The sequence below is a fragment of the Canis lupus genome, chromosome 4 (genome assembly GCF_048164855.1).
Source record: "Canis lupus baileyi chromosome 4, mCanLup2.hap1, whole genome shotgun sequence".
Lineage (NCBI taxonomy): Eukaryota > Metazoa > Chordata > Mammalia > Carnivora > Canidae > Canis > Canis lupus.
This window is the reverse complement of record NC_132841.1, coordinates 64,909,367-64,931,828: the sequence shown is the minus strand read 5'-3', so window position 1 is coordinate 64,931,828 and position 22,462 is coordinate 64,909,367. Positions and strand designations below refer to the sequence as shown.

The 22,462-nt window shown below is 35.5% G+C and overlaps 1 protein-coding gene across 6 annotated transcripts in view; it reads left to right on the top strand.

Moving 5' to 3' along the window:
- Positions 1–22,462, top strand: part of PARP8 (poly(ADP-ribose) polymerase family member 8) — a 172,775-nt gene that overhangs the window by 103,427 nt on the left and 46,886 nt on the right. For all 6 annotated transcript variants that reach the window (XR_012030145.1, XR_012030146.1, XM_072824660.1 and 3 more), the window contains 5 exons: positions 8,251–8,311; positions 8,745–8,835; positions 14,419–14,485; positions 20,376–20,501; positions 20,975–21,539. Coding sequence is in view for 4 of the 6 variants with exons in the window: in XM_072824660.1 (XP_072680761.1) it covers positions 8,251–8,311; positions 8,745–8,835; positions 14,419–14,485; positions 20,376–20,501; positions 20,975–21,539 (910 nt within the window). In the remaining 2 variants the exon portion in view is untranslated. The remainder of the gene's footprint in view (positions 1–8,250; positions 8,312–8,744; positions 8,836–14,418; positions 14,486–20,375; positions 20,502–20,974; positions 21,540–22,462) is intronic.

Genomic DNA, 22,462 nt, shown 5'->3' with positions numbered 1-22,462 from the left:
CTACTTCTCAACTTCTTATGTCTTGTCATTATTAGTTTACATCTCACCCTATAGACCCTAAATTCTGTGAATGCTGGGACAGTGTGCTTCGTTTGTTGTTTGCTTTACATTGTTTTGGTTTTGTATCATGCTTATATTTTGGTAATAATATAGCGCAGGAAACATATGAAATGTGGGCTGATGGACTCTTGATTGTTTTCATTGGCATCCATGGAAGATGTTTACATTATCTGGTTATTTCCTCTTCCATTGACGTATCCAGATTTTGAGAGAGCCAACTTAGAAGTTGGGAAGTACAACATAGCTATAGTTTATAATTGTCAACTGTTTCATTTTAACTTCAGAAACAAACTCACTCACACCTGCCACCTTAGTAATTGGGGTTGTATACACAGGTCCTGTCTCCCCCATTCTCTGGTAGGCTGCAATTGAGTGAGAGTGATTGGGATTATACTTGGAAAAGCAAATATTTGCAATTTTCAAGATTTTGGCAAATTAGCTGCAGGTATTTCTCAGTTGATCTCTGCAGTGGCTCCAGGGTAGAAAATACGGATATTCAATAAGTATTAGAATGAATAAATGAAGAAGGCAGTAGGGACTAAACCATAAGTGGTTCAAAATAATGATTAAGTTTTTAACTTGAGTCAAAATTTGCATGACTGCTTAAAACTTTGATCACAGTGATTTAATCCCCTCCCCCACTAAAAAAATAAGTCTGGGATGCAATTAATCATACAGTACAACATATAATCTTCTTTTCCTTTGAGATACCTGTTTTAGGGGATTACCTTAGCACATGTTGATTGCTTTTATAGTTAAGGATTTTTCTTAAATACATATTTCCATGCTAAGCTCTAATTACACTGTTTTTTTGTTTCTTCAAGAATTTATTACATACCAGTGATCATCTCTATCAGTATTTTCCATTATTAATAAAATTGATAATTTACCAATTCTTAAAATTAGATAAATATTTGAAATTTCATTCAAATGAAGTATCTAAAGTCATAAGTGGCTTGGATTTTTTTTCTCCTTCTCTATTTCACTTAGAAGTTTTGATTCAGTTTAAATCTTTATAAGCCATGTTCTTGCCTGCTCTAGAGTTTCTATAGCTACAGAGGATGTCTCTAGAATAAATAACCTCCCAGAGGCCTCATGGTATAAGGTATGAATCACACCAGGACTAGCCTGATTTACTTGGAAAATATACGAATGAACTTAATGCTTAGTATCAAATACTGAGGCTTGGGCCCATAGCAACAGGAGTAGTTAGGCATAAGGTCTTGGGATCTTCTTCCTTGCAAAGTTATAAGCCTGTTGAAAACAGACTGTTCTAATTAGCTGTTCTTTTGCTTAATTGAGGTTTATAAGAACTTAATGGAGTTTGAAGAACAAAAGTACCTCAATATGCATAATAGGCTATTTGGTGTCATTTTTTTTTATGTGACGTCTAAATGAGAAAGTCAGTTAACCACATCTAAGTTCTCTGTAAGAGATGAAAATAACTGGCAGTGCCTCACTTGTGATAAAACCTCTTAAAGTAGGTTGAAAGAGGATATAGAAACAGGAACTAATGACCAGTTTATTACTGAGGTAGGTAATTTCAGCTCTACATGGCCACATTATTCAAAAGCAGAATCCTGGCTGTATTGAACCATAGTTATAAACATTGATGACGGTTCCAATTCATAGGCTCTTATGTTGGAAGTGAGTTAGGTCTCTGGAGAAACATGATAAACCATCAGTTTGTCAGTCTGAATGAATATGTCTTGTCTTGAATCAAGATATGCAGCAAACTGAGGATATTTTATGTTTTTCATTATAAGTTTTCTCCCAGAATCATGTATTTAACAACAACAACAAAAAAATTTCACCAGTGTCATGCAAAAACAATATGAGGTTCATAGTTTTAGGAAGATATGGGGAATTACAAGTCACAAAAGATTCATTTGGTCGTGAATGAAATGATTCTGACAATTTGCTTGTGATGTTTCAAACTTCTAGCCTATGTGAAATAACCTTTGCTCTGTGATCATACCATCTTCTGTTTTAAAAGTTGAAGTTGTATGAGTAATATTCTAGTCTTTTTATTGTGACTAATGCTTAATGAAGGTTGGAAGATTGCATAATTATGACTCTTCTGTACTTTGATCACCTTTTGTAGATGGACAATTATAATAGGGCCTCTTTGGAGTTGATGTTCTGAAGGACAGGGCATACTGAAGAGTTTTTAAGGTTGAGGAAGTTATGCTACTATTTTCAGGCCCACAAACCTTGAGAGAGAGAGAAAGAGAGAGTGAGTGAGAAAGAGGAAGGAATGGAAGGAGAGAGAGAAAGAGAAAGGACAAGGGAGGGAAGGGAAAGGGGGAAAAGCCACAAAAGTCCGCATGGACCACTTTTCTGGATTTCTGTATTTTTGTTTGTAGTGACAGTAGGACCACTTCCAGATCTTCTGGCTCCTGTCCTCTGGCATATGGCAGCATTTTATTTCCCTGCCCCTTTTAATGTCATGAGTGGACACAGCTAATTTTGGCCAGTGAAATGTAAGTGTAAGTACTAGGACATGAGCTCCTGTTGCTGCTGGACTCCATCAGACTGGGTTCTTAGGGAACACAGTGAGTAGCATCTCCCCTCCCGCTCTTTGAGTCCTTAGTAAATATGTTGTGGTAGTGAGATATAGATCCTTTTATGTGTTAAACCACTGAGATTTGAAGAATTTTGTTAGTCCAACATAACTCAGCATCCATTGAAGTATGTCATTCATCAAAAAATCTGGAGCTAGATATTTGTAGTGCCCTTTCCCGCATATTGATTCTCCCACTCCTGCTTCTAGAGCCTACAGAAAAATGGTCTGACTCAAAACCAAGGGAAAGTGATGACAGGAAGCACATAGAAGAAACAAAAGGGAGACAGTTCTCCAAAAACACTGGCCCATAATCTAGATGAAAGCTTCAGAATGTCAGATCCCAGACAGTCACCCCTGTTCCCAGTGTCTGTTCTTTCTTCAAGCAAAACCCAGGATTTTTTCAACGGAGGGGAAGTTGTAGCGACCGTACCTCTTATACACTGTCATTTGATATGGGCTTCCTTTTTTATCTGGATCTCCTTTTTTAAATTCTTCTCAGTCCTGTTGCCTTTTCGAGAAACTTCAGAGCACTTTGGATACAGTGTTGCCAGTGCTTTAATCTACCAAGATTTCTTTCTGAATACTGAGTTTGCATAATTCTTGGCCCATTCACTAACATCTCTCCCACACTGAGCAAAAAACACACATTGAGTAGGCATGCAGAGATAGACAGGCAAGCTGTTGAGTTTCAGGTGTCATAGAAAGTGTCTGTTTCCTCACAAAATAGATTTCTTCTCAAAATATAACTGACCAGTCACTGAATACAAGAAATAACTAAGTAGCAATAATTTTATTTCCCTGTAACCTATGGTAGAGTTTCATGTATATGTCTGTATGTGTAATTTCCTTGACAGCTAATAAGAGAAGGCTAGGTATCTAAAAATATTTTTATAACCAGTACAGTCATTGCTGATTTTCATCAGGTAGTGTTATAAAACATCACAACAGTATAACAAATAAGCTGTAGTTTTATAGAGAAAGGAGGACCAGCAGAGATGGGTTAACATTTACTATACTGAGAGTATTGACGTTGTGTCTCATTAATGAGGATGTTATCTTGATTAATTCCATTAAAAAATAGGAGAAAAAAATTGCCAAGACTCCTAACACATAGTACCCTCAAAAATACATGTTCATAGAAAAATACATTTCATACATATGCTATTAAATGAACTAGGTCACGCATAAATATCCAAAATCAAATGACCAAATTTTAAGATATATTGATTCAAACAGTAGCTCAGATGTCTGGAAGAAAATTTGTCAGGCCGTCCTTTGTCAGTTCCAGGGTGTAACAACTACATCAGATCATTTCTATGTTGTTCCCCTTATCTTGAAAAAGTACTCAGGTTCAATTTGATGCAGTCTTTTCACAGTGAATAAATATAGTCAGTGCATGAAATTATTTTGAGTTATTATAAGCCCAATACAGCATTCAGGACACAATCAGATATCTGGCTTCACAATTCAAGTTGCATTCATATTTCAGGCTTTTGACTTGATTCTGCATTTGCTATTCATGAGATCCGGGGCAACTGAAAGTTATTCAGATATAGAAGCAATCCTGATGACTGGGTCGCTGCATCTGGACAAACTGTAATCACGCTTTGTAATCTCGCAGTGGGAAATGTGAAATTACTGGCATTATATAAAAAGGGCATCACAACGGAAATTGGTTTGCATATACGCAGCGCTGTTGTGAATTCTTTGAAGTGTGACATAAAAACAAAAAGTGTAACTATTTACAGATCTACACCTGCAGAATCCAGTTAATTACAAACCTTTAATGCCTCCCCTCCTTAAAATTTTGTATTTGTGTTCTTTGTGCTCTGCTGTGGTGGGTAGAGCACGTAAATCTTTATTTCCTTGTTGTTGTTGTTGTTGTTGTTGAAATAAATTGATAGTATTAGAAATTTGACACAAAAGTGTTGAAGAAATTATAAAGAATACCTTAAAATTCACATGTTAAAAGTTTTAAAAGAATACATGTCACTTTCTGATTGTAACTTTATGATAAATTCTGTTGAAGTAATCTGAGAAACTCTGAACAAAACAGCTGTGGGTAAGGTTCTTACTGATTTTTGTTGTCTCTGATTTCCTTCTCTCTGCCTCTGATTGCACCAAAGTCTTGCCATTTTAACTAAATCCAAACAAAAATTATTCTCCCTTGTGAAACTGGCAATGACCAGGTGGAAACGAGTGCTGGGTAATGATGGGGATATGGGAAGTGGTCACTGTGATAACCTGGCTGGTATGATAAGAAATGGTCATAACCTTTTAAAATGGTAATTGAATAACATATATTAAGACTCCCGAATATAATTATATTATTTATTTCATGCAGTAATTCTAGTAGAAATTATTCTATGAGAAGACAGATGCACATAGATTTTTTTATCCAGAGACCTTTTTATCAATATTTACAGTGTAAAAAGAATCAACAGCAACCTAATAATTGTATAATTGTTATATTATTAAATATTGATTATATTTATACAAGTAAAACCATTTAAATCTATGATTTTGAAGAATATTTAGTAATATAGAAAAATACTCATTTTAGAAGAAGTGAAAGAGCAGGACAAAAATTTTATATACCATATTTTCTTTATATATATACATATATATATATATACACACACACACGGAATGAAATATAAGCAAAGATAATTCTCTCTGAGTGATACAAGTTGCTTTTTGTGTTTTTTTCTGTTTCTGACATTTTATAAAATAAGCTTATATTACCTTTGTAATCAGAAAAAGTAGATATGTTTTTAGAAAACACATAACATTTTTTTGTAAAAAGAGTTTTACCCACAATCTATAGTTAATAAATAAGTACTTTAGAAAAAGCTTTTTTGGTTTTTCTATTTCTATTTTATTTAAAAAGAGCATTTCAGTTTCCATACATTTTTGGTACTCTGCTTGCTCCAAACAGTGTATTTTGGAACATATCCCTCGGGATAGTAAATATTTTTATATCAACTTCTTTAGTAATGGGTAAAAAAAAAATTTATTGTAGAAGTGTACTATAGTTTACTTAAGTATTTCCTTATTATTTAACATTCATTTCTGTCCCCAATTTCTGCACTCACCAACATCCTTCTACACAGAAGTCTACACGTATTTGTTACAATTTTCACCCCACTTAAATGTCTATTGAACATCATTAGTAATCAATCCTCATCATTACAATTAGTGGTTCTTTCTTTTAATTTGCCTAACACAAAAGATGTTTGACTTTTATATTTATGAATAATTTGCTGATGTTCAAGATCAAATTTGCTGATGTTCAAGATCAGCCAATTTTGATCACTGGGTCATGGGGACCATTTTTGAACAGCCTCTGAGATACAGATAGTGTTTGCTTTTTTAAAAGGGATTCAAGAAAAACAAAAACAGAGGAAGATGTGACAGAAACCAGAAAAGGCCTGAAAAGGATAAAATACTATCTTGACCTTTACAGGAAAATCTTGCTGACCCCTGCACCGGAGGCATAAAAAAGATGGTTTATTTGCCTGGTCCTTATTCTTGGCACAGTGTCTGTATAATTTCGTAAATAAATTGGCATATTCTTATATCTAAATTTGCATATCATATCATGTCTAAATTTGCATAAGGTTATAAGTGTTCTTACCCTTTATGAATAACACAGATGTTTTGAGACATGCAGTGTTTTTAAAAAATCAGTTCTTTGTGGATAATTTTTATTCCTGTTCTTCTTCATATAATCTAAGAATATTACCATCAAAGAATAAAAAGTACGATTTCATAAATAGTGAAGATTGGTCAGTGTTTTGATGCATGTATTTTTTAAAGTTTTTAAAAAAGATTTGTATCTATTCATTTGAGAGAAGGAAAGAGCACAAGCAGGGGGGAGGGGCAGAGGCAGAGGAAGAAGCAGACTCCCTGCTGAGCAGGGAGCCTGATGTAGGGCTCCATCTCAGGACCCTGGGATCATTACGACCTGAGCCAAAGGAAAACACTTAACCACCTGAGCCACACAGGTGCTCCTTTAAATTTTTAAAAAATTTTTAAAAGATTTTTATCTATTCAAGAGAGAGAGGAAGAGTGCATTAGAGGGGGGAGGGGCAGAGGGAGAGGGACAAGCAGACTTCCTCCTGAGCAGGGAGCCCTGTTTATATATATATTTTAAGGGGACTGTGGAAAAAAACACAAAGGCTGAGTTCTCTATTCTAACATGCTGCTTTTTGTGTTTCATAGACATTAAAACTCCAAAAACCCCTTCATTCCTTCATCAAATTACATAAAACAATTTAATCATCAAAGGTGGCTTTCTGAATCCTTTGCAATTGCCACAGTTTTGTATGATATAGCATTACTTGACTACGTAGCACACAGAAATTGTCTTTGAGGACTATGTGCCAGATACTGTCCTACACACAAGAAATTGAACAGGAGTTCAATGCCTGACTTCCCTACTGACTTATCGACTCTTTGGCATCCTATTACAATTCTCTAAACTTTAGTTTCCTCGTTTGCGAGTGAGGGTGGTAATAGTATCCTTGTCATAAGGCTCTGACGAGAACCTAATGAGACCATCCATTAATGTTTGACCTGGTTTCCTGCAAAATGGTAGTTAATTGTATGTTGAACCGATTAATCGCCTGCGTAAATAAATAGGATGTGTGTGTGTGTGTGTGTGTGTGTGTGTGTGTGTGTTTAAATCTTGACTGCTACAGAGTGATAATGAGTAAGTTACTTTATTACTCTGGGCTTCAGTGAATGCATATAAAAATTAAAGTGGTAGTGGTACCTATAGTAACTATGATTATGTGTGTGTAAAATTCTTAAAATAACTTATGGCTCAGACTTAATGAATGTTGGCAGTTAACTTTTATCATTTCAGTTATCTCTATAATTGTATCCCTCACCGTGGATAGCATTTGTCAGTTCATAATTTTATAAAAATATAAAAAATATAGATATGTGTAAATAGAGAATATGGGAAAACTGTTGTTTTTGTATTCTTTCATTAACTTTTAAAAAGTATATTGGTTTATGACACCATCTGGGCTGGAGAAAAGTTGGTTTTTAGAATGTCTTCATGTGGCACATACTGTTGTGATTTGTTTTAATTTTGATATAACAGACTTTTAGAGCTGCCTATCAAAACACAATGACATTTAAGTGGCAGAGCACATGGATCCGGTTCAGAACCAGTAATGTTTACCATGGAAGGGAAGTCATGGGCACATCATTTTGACAGTGAATTATTTCCCCACCCCTTCCTCATGTTGGAAACTCCTTCTCTTGCCCTTTGAAAGCAGCTCTTCCTCTTCAGAGAGCGCAATGAAAACCAAGTGATCATATGAGAAGATGGTTGAATTTGCCACAGAGAACTGGGGATGTTTGAGACTATGAAGCAAACAATTCTTGAATTTATGTATGCAAATGCATGTATATAAAAATAGATGTCTAGATGATAAAAAAGTCACAGAAGATGAAAATCCACTACATGGGGTTAGTTAATTCAAGTCACCAGTCACTTCTGAGCTCTGTAGAGGTCAGGGATAAGAGTTAGTAATTGAATCTTTGACTTAAACTAGCACACATTATCTTTTAAGGAAAATGGAAAAATAAGTGTTAATCTTTGCTTTCAGGGAATATGGAGCCATTGATGATGTAGATATTGATCTGCATATTGATGTTAGCTTTCTGGATGTAAGTATCAATTTACACAATGTGATTGGTACATTCAAAAACATTTATTTTTATTGTTGGAAAAAATTAAATATTTGTTTCTTTTATGTTATTAGTAACATACTGATTTTGTTACATTGATTAGAAATGCTATGGTTGAAGAAACAAATTTTATATATGTATTTTTACATTGGTTCTTTTAATATATTTTGAAGTTTATGGGCTCTTATTATAGTACTTCGTTATTTCTTAAATTTTCACTTTAATTTTCCTATGTAGAAGGCAAAAACTGAGAATGCTTTGACATTCTTTTCCAAACCAATAGATCTTGAGGTAATTTTTGTGAGCCTTATTGATTTATGTATTTCTTTAAAATAAATTTAGAATTTTTTTCATTTTGGAAAAAAAGTCAAGAATGCTAAAAGATGGCTCATCTTTTAATATATTTGCACAGGAGGAGATTGCTGTGGCTTGGGAAGTGATTCGAACAGAACCTATAATTGTCCGACTACACTGCTCACTAACACAGTATTTAAATGGCCCAGGTTAGTTTTATTTCTGTTTGTTATTTTGAATATGAATTAATTGTGCATTGTGCATTAAACAAAATGTTCATTTGGTAATTCTGAGCATAATTGCAGCTATCTTGATAATGGTATTTAAATATACTGGCATCCTTACAAAGATGGTTTATTGTCAATATAACTTAGGGAAACAGAAACCTACAGGATTAGATTGTATAGATTTCAGAAGTTGACAAGTTGATGTGAAACAAGCAGAATAAAACCTACAAGAGAACTTTGCATATAGTAGAAGCTCAGCAAGTATCTTTTGGGTTACCCTTAGATTTAATTATTTATGTCTCTGATTCTGAGATTTAATTTTAATGTTTACTTCTCCCTCCTTTGATTACTGATGAATTTAGCCTAACTATAAATATAACATAGTTATATTTTTGAAAATGGAGATCTTCGTAATATTTTCGTTTTCCACCATCTTAAAGGATGATTTTACTATATCTCAAGTGATAACTATTTACAACAAAGGACGCTCTTATTTAATCTTCCCAAGACTTACTGGATTAAGATATTTTCCCCTACCAAATACACATGTACATGCTTGTGCACATGTGCACACATACATCCCCCAGCCCCCCCCACACAAACTGTATCTACTCATGTTGCTCTAGCTATATACTTCTAAATAACAAACCACCCCAAAACTTAGTGGCTTAAAACAACCTACCATCTCTCACTATTCTTTGAGCTCAACTGAGTTCTTGCTTGGAGTTCTTGCCATGCCTTTGAAGTCAGATGGTAGGTGGAGCTTATGTTTTTTAAAGCCGCTACTAGGCTGGATGCTCATGATGCTGGACTTTGAGATATCTCACAGTTGATGTATATGCCATCTTGGAGCTCAGCTGCAGCCTCTTGACTTGAGTGTTGACTTTACACATGGCTTCTTCATGTGGTTCAGGCTTCTTGTAGCATGGTGACTGAGGGCTGAAGGCAAGCGTTCCAAGAGACAGGCTGTGGATGCCATCTGGAAAACGGCCCAGTGAATCTTCCATAGTATTGTATTGTTCAAAGTGGTTGAAAAACCCACCCAGAATCAAGAGATGTAGACATAGATAACACCTCTTGAAGTCATAGCTATCTTCACACATTCTTTGTGCTCTATAGAGCTCTCTGTACTCTGATTTTAGTATGTTTTTCTTTATAGGCATATTAAGGAAGTTACATCGACTATTAGTTTTTACACAAGAAATATTCCTGACCTTCCAAGTTTATGAAATACATAGGAAAATCTCTCATTTTGAAAAAGTTTCCATTGAGTCACCTCTTTTCTATTTTTGTAGAATGATTTCTACTTAAATAATCAACTCTTAACATAAACAACATGATATGACTTAATGCCAGGCAAAGACAACTAAATTTTTATTGTGATTATTTCAAATGGATAGAAATGTAATGGAGAAGAAAAAGAATTACTCATAATCCCTCTATAGTGAGAAACCTATAATAGTTTAGTGTTTCTCTTTTCTGTGCACACATGGCTCATTTTCATAAAGTTGACATTGAATTGTATAGTTATGCACCATAATATTATGTCATGAGACTGTCGTTAAGTCATTAAATATTCTAGAATGGAATAATTTGTAATATCTGCACAATATTTCAGGTTTTAGGTATATATTTTTGCTCCTTCCCCAGATACTCTGCTGTATGGCTAATTTTTTTTCTTTCCTTAGAGATTTGATACGTGATCATTCAATTTTATTCTGTTAGTGGTTAAAAGAAAAAGCAGCTCTTATGTCTGGACTTTCTTTTTAATTATCAGGGTTAGGGGCAAAATTGGGTCAATTCATCTCTACTTACTCCACTCCATCTGTGTGAGATGAGAATGTGGCATGCTTTTATGTAATCTTATGACTGTTACTCATTTTTTAAATATAATTTCGAATTTTAGGCAGAAATTTTCCTTCTCAGTGTCTCTTTAAAGATTTGTTATATTTGCATGGTTTTATAAATGTTCTAACAACTGTATTCTAATTCATGTTTATTTGATTTTATTGTTCACCTTCTTTGATGTTAAAACTTACCCATAATTTAGTTCTTCTGTTTTCATTTCTATTAGTTCATTTGCCTATTTAATAGTTTATAACCCAAAGAAACATGAGGATTATGGTTCTTTTTTTCCATACATAAGAGTGACTATTTTGTGAATGAGATAAATTTGACCAAGTGTAAGTAAGTTTATGGAATCATAATAGTTCCCCCACAAAAAGGTAAAAATACTTTGGAGACTTCTGCTAGTTTGTGTCTGAAGTGTTTTAATTTTGTTCATTTGTAAAACATCTATTTTGGTGTTGCTTATGTTTTGTTATGTATATTTATTGGGCTGGTTTTTCCTCCTTTTCCTTGATATTATCTTCCACGTATTTATTTTCGATTGGTACACTTCAGTCTTCATTTACTTCAAGCAAGTTTTATGACTAATCCAAGGTTTAGACTGACCTAGTTAACAATTATTTTTGAAAGCATTCATTGCTAGGTTTTTGAAATATATGATTAATACTTATTTGAGCTGTAATATTTGGCCGGGACTAATCTGACAAAATATCTATAAGTAAACAGGAATGATAAGAATTAAAGAAATGTACCTCCTTATCCACTTTAATATAGAAGATAGGGATTATTTTCATTGTACATGAAGAAATACACTTTAAATAAAAAGACATGATAATTCTTATGTATTTTTTTTTTCAGAATTGCTGGTGTATAAGTCTAGTTTCTGATCTGAAGGGCAAGGCTGCTTTTAGTTTAAAGTGACAACCAACCAACATTATTAAACATGTTTTTATGTGCACATCATCTCATCATTGGTACCTCTGCATGTACATGGCCAGTGTTAGAATCATTTCCACATATCTTAAACAGCCCTCACTGACTGCCTTCCCAACCTACTTTATATGAAAGACAAGGAAAAATTGAATAACTTTCACCTTTTTTAAAATATGAAAATATTTCTCTAGTGCATTCTGTCAAGTTCTTCCTTGTTCTCTTGTCCCTAAAAATGAAAACTTGTAGGGAGTTATGTGGTTATTTTAAGGTAACTTTTAAATAAATTTAGGAAGAACAGACATTTTTATATTCACTTTTCCTTTAAAGGAAAATTTGTTCATTGCTTTTAGTTATATTGATCAGTACAGTTCTATGTTTTTTTCTGCCTTAGGTCAGTAATTTTAGCTAAATTTATTCATGAGTACTTGTTTGCTATTTGTTTGTTAATGGGACTTTTGTATTTCAGTTTAGGATTTTTGTATTCCAGTTTATTTTCTAACTGATTATTATTTATCAGAAAGCTATTACTTTAAAAAAATTATAAGAATTGGAGTGACTGAGTGGCTCAGTTGGTTAAGCATTCAACTCTTGATTTCAGCTCAGGTCATGATCTCAGGGTGGTGAGATTAAGCCACACGTTTGGCTCTGCACTGAGTATGGAGTCTGCTTGAGATTCTCTCTCTCCTCCCCCTCCCCCAAAAAATTATAAAAATTAATCTAAAACATTTCTAGATTTACGGAAAAATTGCTGTACACTCTGCTTCCAGTTTCATTGATTATTAACATTTTCTGTATACATTTAATGCAGCTAATAGTAATAATTGCATTAATTTAATAGCAATATATGTTCTTTCACTTGAATCTTGGAACAGTTTTGGAAGTAACATCTTGTTACCTCTTTCGGTATATTCTAAAATTTGGGTCATCCAGATTTTATACTACTAGTTGAGTCAGTGTTTGTAACTTAAGTTTACCTAGGAGATTTATTATTTTAGTAAAATATTGACATTTATTTTCTAGTCATTCATAGTATAAATAAGTTTTATCTTTGCATCATTAATTTGTAGGAATGATTTGTATATTCTGGGTAAACATGCATCATTAATTTGTAGGAATACTATATATATATCCTGGGTAAACATTTGTGTCTATTATCTCTTTCTCTGTGCATTTATACATTTTTTTCCAGTGACAGTTTCAGTTTTTCTAGTGCATTTTGGAATTTTCTGCATTTTTTTTAAACCAGATCCCTTTTGTTTCTCTGCCTCCATCTCCCCTGTCACTTTTTCCATCTGCCTGAGAAGAGATTGTGTCTTCTTCAGTCTTTAAAGAGAGAGCACAGCATGTTCCAATGTTGTCATCTTTTTCTTAAAAAAATAATTCTGCCGAATTTTCAAGATGTTAGGATTCTTTATTTGTTTTTTAATTTCTGTAGCCTGGGTTTGGGACAAGTAGGATTTGAGCAGTGTCCACTCTGTTCCTCAGTCTGTATATAAGGATTAGAATGCTTTTGGAAAAGGAACCGATTGATGATACTAACACCAATTTTCTTTGATCAGTGGAGTATTTGTGTCCCAGAGTAATGGCCAACACAGGAGGTGAGGAATTTGGGGATACCAATTTGGTTTCCATTGTGGAGCATGTGTGGTCTGAGAATGTCCTATTAGCAAGACAGTTCACCATCTCCATAGATCCAGACGACAGTATCTCTTTCCAATTTCTTTACTAAGTTCCTGAGTGATTTTCCTACTTCTACCCTTGTTTTTCATAGAGATCCCAAGGTCCTTCTCAGATTTCGTCTCCTAAAATGATAATTTGCTCACTCCTCTGTAGCTCCACGGATCTCCTTACTGTTCGTAGAATACTGAGCACTTTTTTTCCTCAGCGGCTGTGCCCTCCTGGTTTCCTCTGATAGGACACTTTTCTTCCTGCCATACTATCTAGTGCTGGAACCTACTATGCCCATGTACCCTTTACTCCAAGACCCTTTCCCTTTATTTTTCTCCAGAACCTTTACCACCATGTGGCATTTTGTATCTGTCTAGTTTTTGTTTGTATTTTCCACTGGACCAAGGCTTTATGATAACAAGAATATTTGTGTGTGTGTGTGTGTGTGTGTGTGTGTGTGTGTGTGTGTGTGTATTTGCCATTCTATCTATTGTAGCTGGCACGGTGGACACTCAGAAGGATATTCTTTAATAACCCTGTGAATAATGAATGATGAGTGACCTTTTTTGAGAGATTATTAAATTCATAAACATCATAGTTATTAGCTTACAGAAATGCATATATCTGGTAAAACTACATGACATCAGGCTACCCAGTGAAAGGTAAGTCTGTTATACCTCATCATCCATTGTTTAATTGCAAAAGAAGAAAAAGGTGCATGTTTATTTAAACATTTCTTTCTTTCACTTGAAGAATCCTGTACAAACTGTCCTACACAGTGCTATTTACACTTACATATTTTTTGGCAATTCTTTATTTTACATACTATATATTTATGTACACATATATTATACATTAGTGTATGATATACAATGACCAAGAATGATCTCCAAATCCATATATATTATGCATAAATAGCAATGTATAGGACTGTATGTACACTGTTTTTAAGTATGAATATGTGTATAAATATAATCTTATGTATTATATAGCATAAATGTATAATTATGTATATGTACATATTAGAGTGTATCATTTATAATACTTTTCATTCTTTTTCCTGGCTATGGTTAAGTTTCAGCTCAACATTTTAACTCATTATATTTTCCTTTGCAGTGCCCACTGTTGATGTCTTTCAGATTTCTACAAAAGAGCGATTTGGATTGGGACATCAGCTAAAAAAGTAAGTTTCCCAAGAATAAAAAATAAACTTCTATTAAAGAGAATGGATTTATTGCTTTGCTCACTTCCCTCCCCCATTCTTGTTCAATAAGAGCTTTTAAAGTGAGTGCCTCAGGAGAGGAACTCATGCGATGCCAAGAGCTGCATCAGTAATTTAGCTGGCAGAGTTCACATCTAGACCAGGCTGCATTCTTTTTATTTGCCTGCCCGGATCCACTCTCCTCCTTCCAAAACTCTGCCCTCACCTGTGGAGCTGATATGGTGGGTATAGCTTCTAACGTGTCACTGTGTCTCGTGTGACCAACAGAGGAGGAAGCAGTGTTAAGAAGGGAGTATTTATTGTCTTTGGCTTCCACCCTAAGAGGTCACCTTGAGTTAACTAGTTCTTCAACTGAAGCTCTCTTTTCTGCTCTAGGCCACAGCATTTGCAGGACTCTCTCTCTTACTGGGCTCCATTACGGTTTCCCTCTGCTTGTCCCTTGGAGCCTAGACATGGTAACAGTTAGCAGCCATTGGCCCTGGGCAACTGCACTGTGCTTAGCTTCTATACCTACACTCTTCAAACAATCAATTCTTTTTTAAAAATAAACCCTTTATTTCCTTGTTAGATCTTGACTAATTCAATGGATGGGTTTATATTTTATAAACATAAAATTACTACCGTGGTCAAAATGACTTTTAAAACATAGTAGCAAAAAAAAAAATAAATAAATAAATAAAAAAAAAATAAAAAAAAAAAATAAATAAAACATAGTAGCAGGGCGCCTGGGTGGCTCTGCCAGTTAAGTATCTGCTTTCAGATCAGGTCATGATCTTGGGGTCCTGGGATTGAGCCCCACGTCAGGCTCCCCTGCTTAGCGGTGAATCTACTTCTCCCTATCCCTTTGCCCCTTCCCCCTGCTTGTGCACTTTCTCTCTTTCTTGCTCGTTCTCTCTCAAATAAATAAAATCTTTAAAAACAAACAAACATAAATAAAAACAAATAAAACATAGTGTATAGTCAAAATATAAGTTTAATAAATCCCATGCTATATATCAGCTATAAGAATTTGTATTACTGGAGAATACCTGAAGGGTTATTTATTCTTCTGAATATGCAAATTTTATTTCAACTTAAATTTTTCTCTTTTTTTGATTTTTTTTAAATTTATTTATTCATGAAAGAGAGAGAGAGGGAGAGGCAGAGACACAGGCAGAGGGAGAAGCAGGCTTCATGCAGGGAGCCCGACATGGGACTCCATCCCAGGTCCCCAGGATCAGGCCCTGGGCTGAAGGCGGCGCTAAACCACAGAGCCACTCGGGCTGCCCTTAACTTAAATTTTTCAAGACAGATCATTAGATTATTGTATATTTAAACACATGATTTGCACCCACCATGATGATGGAGTTCATGTGTTCACCTGTATTTTAATGAATTTTAATTAGGTATCAGACATTAGCCTTTATTGAGCAATGTTCTAAGAGAAAGTACTTTGAAACTTTTTTATTTCATTTACTAAATAGGGGATTTATTATGATCATTTTACCTGAGATTATGGATACAGGTGGAAGCTTATGTGTGTTATTAAGGGTTACATATTATGGAGCTCTAGAATTGTCTTGAAGTTTTTATGATTTGACATTGCTCAACTGTGAGTTATGTGTGGATCACATTTGAAAGAAAATTAAGATAAAGGAGTATTCTTGCAAATTCTCAGTGTTGGGTTTAAATGTGAACATAAAAAATTAGATAATAAGCCCTTAATGTTTCAAATTGCACATCTGTAGAACTAAATTCAATTTATAACATATATTTAGTACATTATAGAATGCAGTGTTATTTCTTGATAAGGACTCAAAAGAGAAATTTTCTCAGTTTTCTGTACTAGGATTAGGTGTGCTTTTCCAGTGGAATTGGTTTTGTTTTTTAAAATTGGATTTTGTTTTCTGTGTCAAGCTAGTATCTTGCACATCTTGGAGCTAAGTATAGAGTCTGCCTCTGTTATGCCATCCAAGTTGGTTACCACCATTCATTGGCACATTCCCCCTCCTATGTAGTTTTTTCCCCCTCACCCAATTTTCTTCTTTGTTTTTAATTTTTTTAATTTAATGATTTTATTTTTTTAAGAGAAGTTTTAGGTTCACAGCAAAACTGATACAAGATACAGAGATTTTCCATATATCTCCTCGCCTTCTTATTATCAATATCTCTTACTAGAATGGTACATTTGTTGGAGTTGATGAATATATATTGATACTAAACTATCATCCACAGTCCATAGTTTTACTTTATGTACTTCTGTTAGCCACTTAACAAAATTATGTCATGAAAGTTAAATGAGGTTGATTCCAGCAAGACAAGAATTACAAAACAGAAATCTTGAAATATATAACTTTCTGCCCTTTAATGTTGTCTGAGCCTATTGTTTGGGCTTTGGAAAAAAAAAATGATGTGTATAATTCCAACTCTGAGAAATTAAGGAAAGCTATGTTCTATATTCATTGTTTAATCACTTTGGATATATAACATTTTGTTAATATTTCCATCTAAATGTTTAACATTTTAAAAAGGTTAATTACTTCTATGGATAAATTTTAGTTCTATGGCCAGTTTAGTATATGCACTAGAACTTTTTCTTAATGATTCCCGATAAATTTTAATCTAATTTGCTTTTCCTTAATTATAAATAACTGGGCTTGCCTGTGATCCCTGCTAGTCTAAAATTACATGATTTCCAAAAATCTGATCTCATCTTCATAGTAAGTCATAAGAAGAAACTTGAAATATAAAGAGATTATTTTCAAGAAACATATGGCAAGTTAGGAAGTCCGACTCAGAATCTAGGTTCTTTGTTATTATTGCTCTCGTTTGTTTTCAGCAATAAGAAACACTCATTAAACTTTTTCCATGATTCTTTATCTGGTGTGTTTCCAGCAAGTAGATGGGTTTAATGACGATTACAGTAGCCTTTTTTCCTCTTCTTTTATTCTCAGCCAGTGGCAAATGTAGTACTCTTCGGAGTGCCAGCATAATAGAAACACCAGTGTGAACACTAAAATCTCTTGGTGGCCCTCTGCTATTAAGAGGTGGTCATTACACCACATGTATATTTCACATTACTATGGACATTAAACACAACATTAGCTTTCTTTTTTTTTTTATTTTATTTATGATAGTCATACAGAGAGAGAGAGAGAGAGGCAGAGACATAGGCAGAGGGAGAAGCAGGCTCCATGCACCGGGAGCCTGACGTGGGATTCGATCCTGGGTCTCCAGGATCGCGCCCTGGGCCAAAGGCAGGCGCCAAACAGCTGCGCCACCCAGGGATCCCCAACATTAGCTTTCTTACAGGACAGTTAACTCCTGCTTTTTGAATTCAAGAACATCTAGGGATCTGAGTGTCCCAAGTTTAAGAATTACTGGTTTTAGCTGCTGAGATTACATTGTGGAACGCTAATGCAATATGAAAGTTAGAACAGCTTTAGTTATTGACTCGTTATTGTTTTGTCCCAATTAGTCTATCAAGAATTAGAAAAGCACTTGTTAGGTTTCTTAGGGAATGGTGCACAGGAATGGCAGTTTTTCATAGGAGGAAAAGAATCTGAATGTACGTAGTGGAAAGGGTTAGTGGTGTTACAGGGTGTTTAGTGGGATTTCAGGTTACATACGGGGAAAAACAAAGTAATATTACTATTACATTTAAATTTTGCTGAGATCTTGGGTGAAAAAAATCTTCAAATATAAAGCATTAAATAAAAAATAAAAAATTTCCATTGGCCTGAGCTTGAAGGCGAATTTACTGCAAATTTGGAATCCTGCATCATTGGCTTCAGTTTTATCTCCTTCTTCCTCTCCATTTGTAGCTAAAAAGGTCCCAAAATATTCTATGAATGTTTCTTCTGAACTCATCTAAGCTCGATGACTAAAGGTCAGAATAGTAAGGCTGAGGTTGTACTTTTTGGTAATTTGAGTTAATTTGATAGAACCTGAATAGTCTTGAGAATAGTGCTTAGTGCTAAGAGTCCCACCTTTCCCTTTTGAGCAGCATAGGTTAACATAGGTCAGTCTAGACTGCACAGCATAGGTGTTGCAGTTTTTCCACCAGGCTAAATTGGGAAGATTTCAATCTTTAACCTTATTTGTGTGAAATAATGGCTCCTGCTCTCTGTATTGAGAGTTAAAAGAGAAAAAAAAATTGTTCTATAAATTACTCCTTGGCATATTATAAAAGGTAAATATTGATAATTTTTTTTTTCTCCCAAAGCAATCTGTGTTAGAAATAACTGAGAAGGGCAGCCCCTGTGGGTTAGCAGGTTAGCGCCACCTTCAGCCCAGGGTGTGATCCTGGAGACCCAGGATCAAGTCCCATGTCGGGCTCCCTACATGGAGCCTGCTTCTCCCTCTGCCTGGGTCTGTGCCTCTCTCTCTGTGTGTGTCTCTCACACACAGATTTATTTATAAATAAATAAATAAAATCTTACAAAAAAAGAGGAATAACTGAGAAGAACATAAAAAGCAGGCAAAGCTGAATTAACTTTTGAAAGAAAATCAGAATGTTTAATTTATTGTATAAATAATGTTTAATTGTAAAATTTCACATCTACTTTAATATCAGCCTTAACAAACCCTCTGCCATTGTCACTTTAAAGATGAGATACCTAGAAGTTGTCGCAATCTGGGACCTTTTTCAGAAAACAATGCCATATATTCAAGTCCACAGCTGATGTTCCAGAATTCTTTGCCATAAAATAGTGATGTGCAGTGGTCTTAACTTAGAAAATACTGAGATCAGAAGTTACCAAATTCCTGCTTTATGATAGTAAACTAAAAGTTTTTAGAGACATACACATTTGTATTTTTTTGTTTTTTTGAGATTTATTTATTATTTTATAGAGAAACAGGGTGTGCGTGTGTGCACAAAAGGTTGGGGCGGGGCCTAGGGAGAAGGAAAGAGAGAGAGAGAGAATCTCAAGCCGACTCTGCACTGCCACAACCAGCTGGATCTCATGACCCTGAAATCATGACCTGAGCTGAAACCAAGAGTTGGTCACTTTAGTGACTGAGCCACCCAGCCGCCAACATAGCCGACACAGATATTTTTAAGAAACCAATGTATTTAAAAGTGAATGGGCTGTGCTGAGAAAGAAAATTTGCTGATTTCATATTTCTCCATAGAGTCAGTTTTACATGGTTTGTTTTTACTTAATGATTTCACTTTCATTTTATTTCCCTTTTCATGAAGAAAACTGCATATGCAAATCAAGTGAAAAGAAATTGACTTTAATTGTATCTTAATAGATAAAATCATAATTACTATCAAACATTTTATTCAAAACTGTTTCTGGCACCAACAAAATAATTCACAATGTCCTTTCAGCTAAAGAGCTTTGGCTAAAGTTGTTGATCCTAAAGGCTGCCCTTCTAAATCTCCTTATATCCTATAATATATAATTTTTTTTGAAATTTTTATTTTTTTATTTGTTTGAGAGAGAGTAAGCACAAGCATGAGTGGGAGGAAGGGGCAGAGGGAGAGGGAGAAGCAGACAACTCACTGAGCAGGGAGCCCAACGTGGGGCCAGATCTCAGACCCTGGGACCATGACCTGAGCCGAAAGCAAATGCTTAACCATCTGAGCCACCCAGGTGCCCCCATTTTTTCAATTCTTTTATCACTTGTGTTATTAATCCTATCACAGAAATTAATGAGTTATTAACCAAAATGCAGTAAAGTCATAGAAATTTTCTGCATGGTGCTTTCCTACATGTGGAAACATCTCGTATGACTCTCAATTAGAATCTCTCCAATTACTGTGCATTTATTTTCCTTTGATAAATACATTCCCCCTATAGTAGAGAAATCTCATATTACATTATCTTGGAACTGTGATGACAGACTTACTTTGGATTGACAGGATCATGCAGACATTTGTTACCCAGCAGTGGAAACAGAGCAAAGAAAAATCCAATTGTCTGCACAATAAGAAGCTGTCAGAGAAGAAGGTGAAATCTCCCCTGCATTTATTTTCTACCTTGCGCAGGTGGGTAGTAGATGACTTCGTTGTCTTTTCTCGATTCTTTGGTACTTCGGAGCATTCTTCCTATAGTCTTGGCATCCATTTATTTTCTGTATGACTTCAAAGAACAGACAAAGTTCTATCCATTCCATCGAAAACATAGAAAGATACTCATTTCTACACTGAGTTTCTGTTTTCTTAATGTGAGTTAAATGTGTTAAAATGACATTCTTTGTTTTCTGATCACACAGAGTCGTCTCTATGAGATTAGTTGTGCATAGACTTCTGGGGGAGGAGGGGCCAAAAACCTGATAATCCTTTTTTTTGCTTTGCAGGAAACACATAATTCAGGTCAGCCCGTGTGATCACGGCGCACATACCTTTTGGTTTCTATGTGAGCCGCGCGGGCTGTAGTAAACGAGGGGGTATCTAGCAGAGCGGAGTTGGCTAGAGGCGCCCAGGTCTGCCCCGTTGTTAATTGTTGTTCCCTTTTGAAGGTCGCCAAGTTATCCTCCCCCTGGTTGCGGCAAGAGCAAATCCAAACTGAAATCCGAGCAAGACGGAATCTCCAAAACGCATAAGCTGCTGCGGAGGACTTGTTCCAGTACCGTCAAGGCTGACGACGTGTGTGCCACCAAGTCGCACAGGACCTTTGGCCGCTCCCTGTCCAGCGACCCCAGGGCGGAGCAGGCCGTGACGAGCATTAAGTCGCACAAACTCTTGACCCGGCCCTGCCCCGCGGCTGTCAAGCCCGAGGACTGCCTCACCCTGAAGTCGCACAAACTGTTGACACGGTCCTGTTCGGGGGATCCGCGGTGCGAGCACAGCTCCAGCTTGAAGCCCCACAAACTGCTAAGCAGATCCTACTCCAGTAACCTCCGAATGGAAGAGCTGTACGGGCTGAAGAGCCACAAGCTGCTCAGCAAGTCTTACTGCAGCGCTCCCAAGTCCTCCAAGACGGAGCTTTTCAAGGAGCCTAACGCAGAGGGCAGGAGGCTCTCTCTTACCTCAGGGCTTATTGGTATCTTAACACCATCCTCGTCGTCCTCTTCCCAGCCTGCTGTGCGTAAACCCTTTCCATCCCCAGTTCCCATATGATCACTAAGGGGCAGGAGAGGGGTGTGCGTGTGTGGGTGTTGTCAGGTCTGGTAGAGGAAAGAAGCAAGATTTGTTTCTGGTTGGTTTATTTTTATTTTTTTGGTTTGCTTTGTTTTTTTTGTTTTGTTTTTTTGTTGTTGTTGTTTTAATGTATCCTTTTTTTTTCTTTGGGGATAGGATTTAGCAGACCAGACCTGTGCAACTGGTACTGGAATGTTCTTTTCAGTTCTGAAAAAAATAAATAGAGCTATTGATTTAAGGTCTAGTCCAAATTCTGGTCATGGTCAGGAATGCTGCTAAAAATGGATGTCGGTTGGATCCCTAAAGCCTGGATCCCTAAAGCCTATCCTGCTAAGCGAGCATGGCATTTTAATGTTTTATCAAGTAAGTTTATCTGTTTGCTAGTTTCCATACATAGGTAGTGGAGGACAGAGTTAGTCTAATAATTATATTATTATATATGTATATTACTCTTACAAAGGAACACTTTGCCTATGAACATCATAACTTGTAGAGAGAAGCAGCATTTCCTTCTGTATCCCAGAGCTTCACTTAAAGCTGCTCTCAGTGGCTACTTTATAAAACTGAAATCACTTTATCCTGAAGTTTTTTGGTGGAGATGGGGCTGGAAGGTGACTGTGATAAAACTTGAGTCCTTTGGGTGGTATTTATTGGGAGTCAGTCTTACACAAAATTTATCTTTGGAGTGATCAATTAGAGCCAATTTCAGATGAAGAAAACAGACCTACCTTCTGTATATTAATTACATAAAAGAGTTGATAAAAAATGTTGCTTTTTTTTGGGGGGGGGAAATGTGTGTATGTGTGTGTGTGTGTGTGTGTTGGGGTAAGCATGTATGTAACTCTTAACCATACATATGGATACAC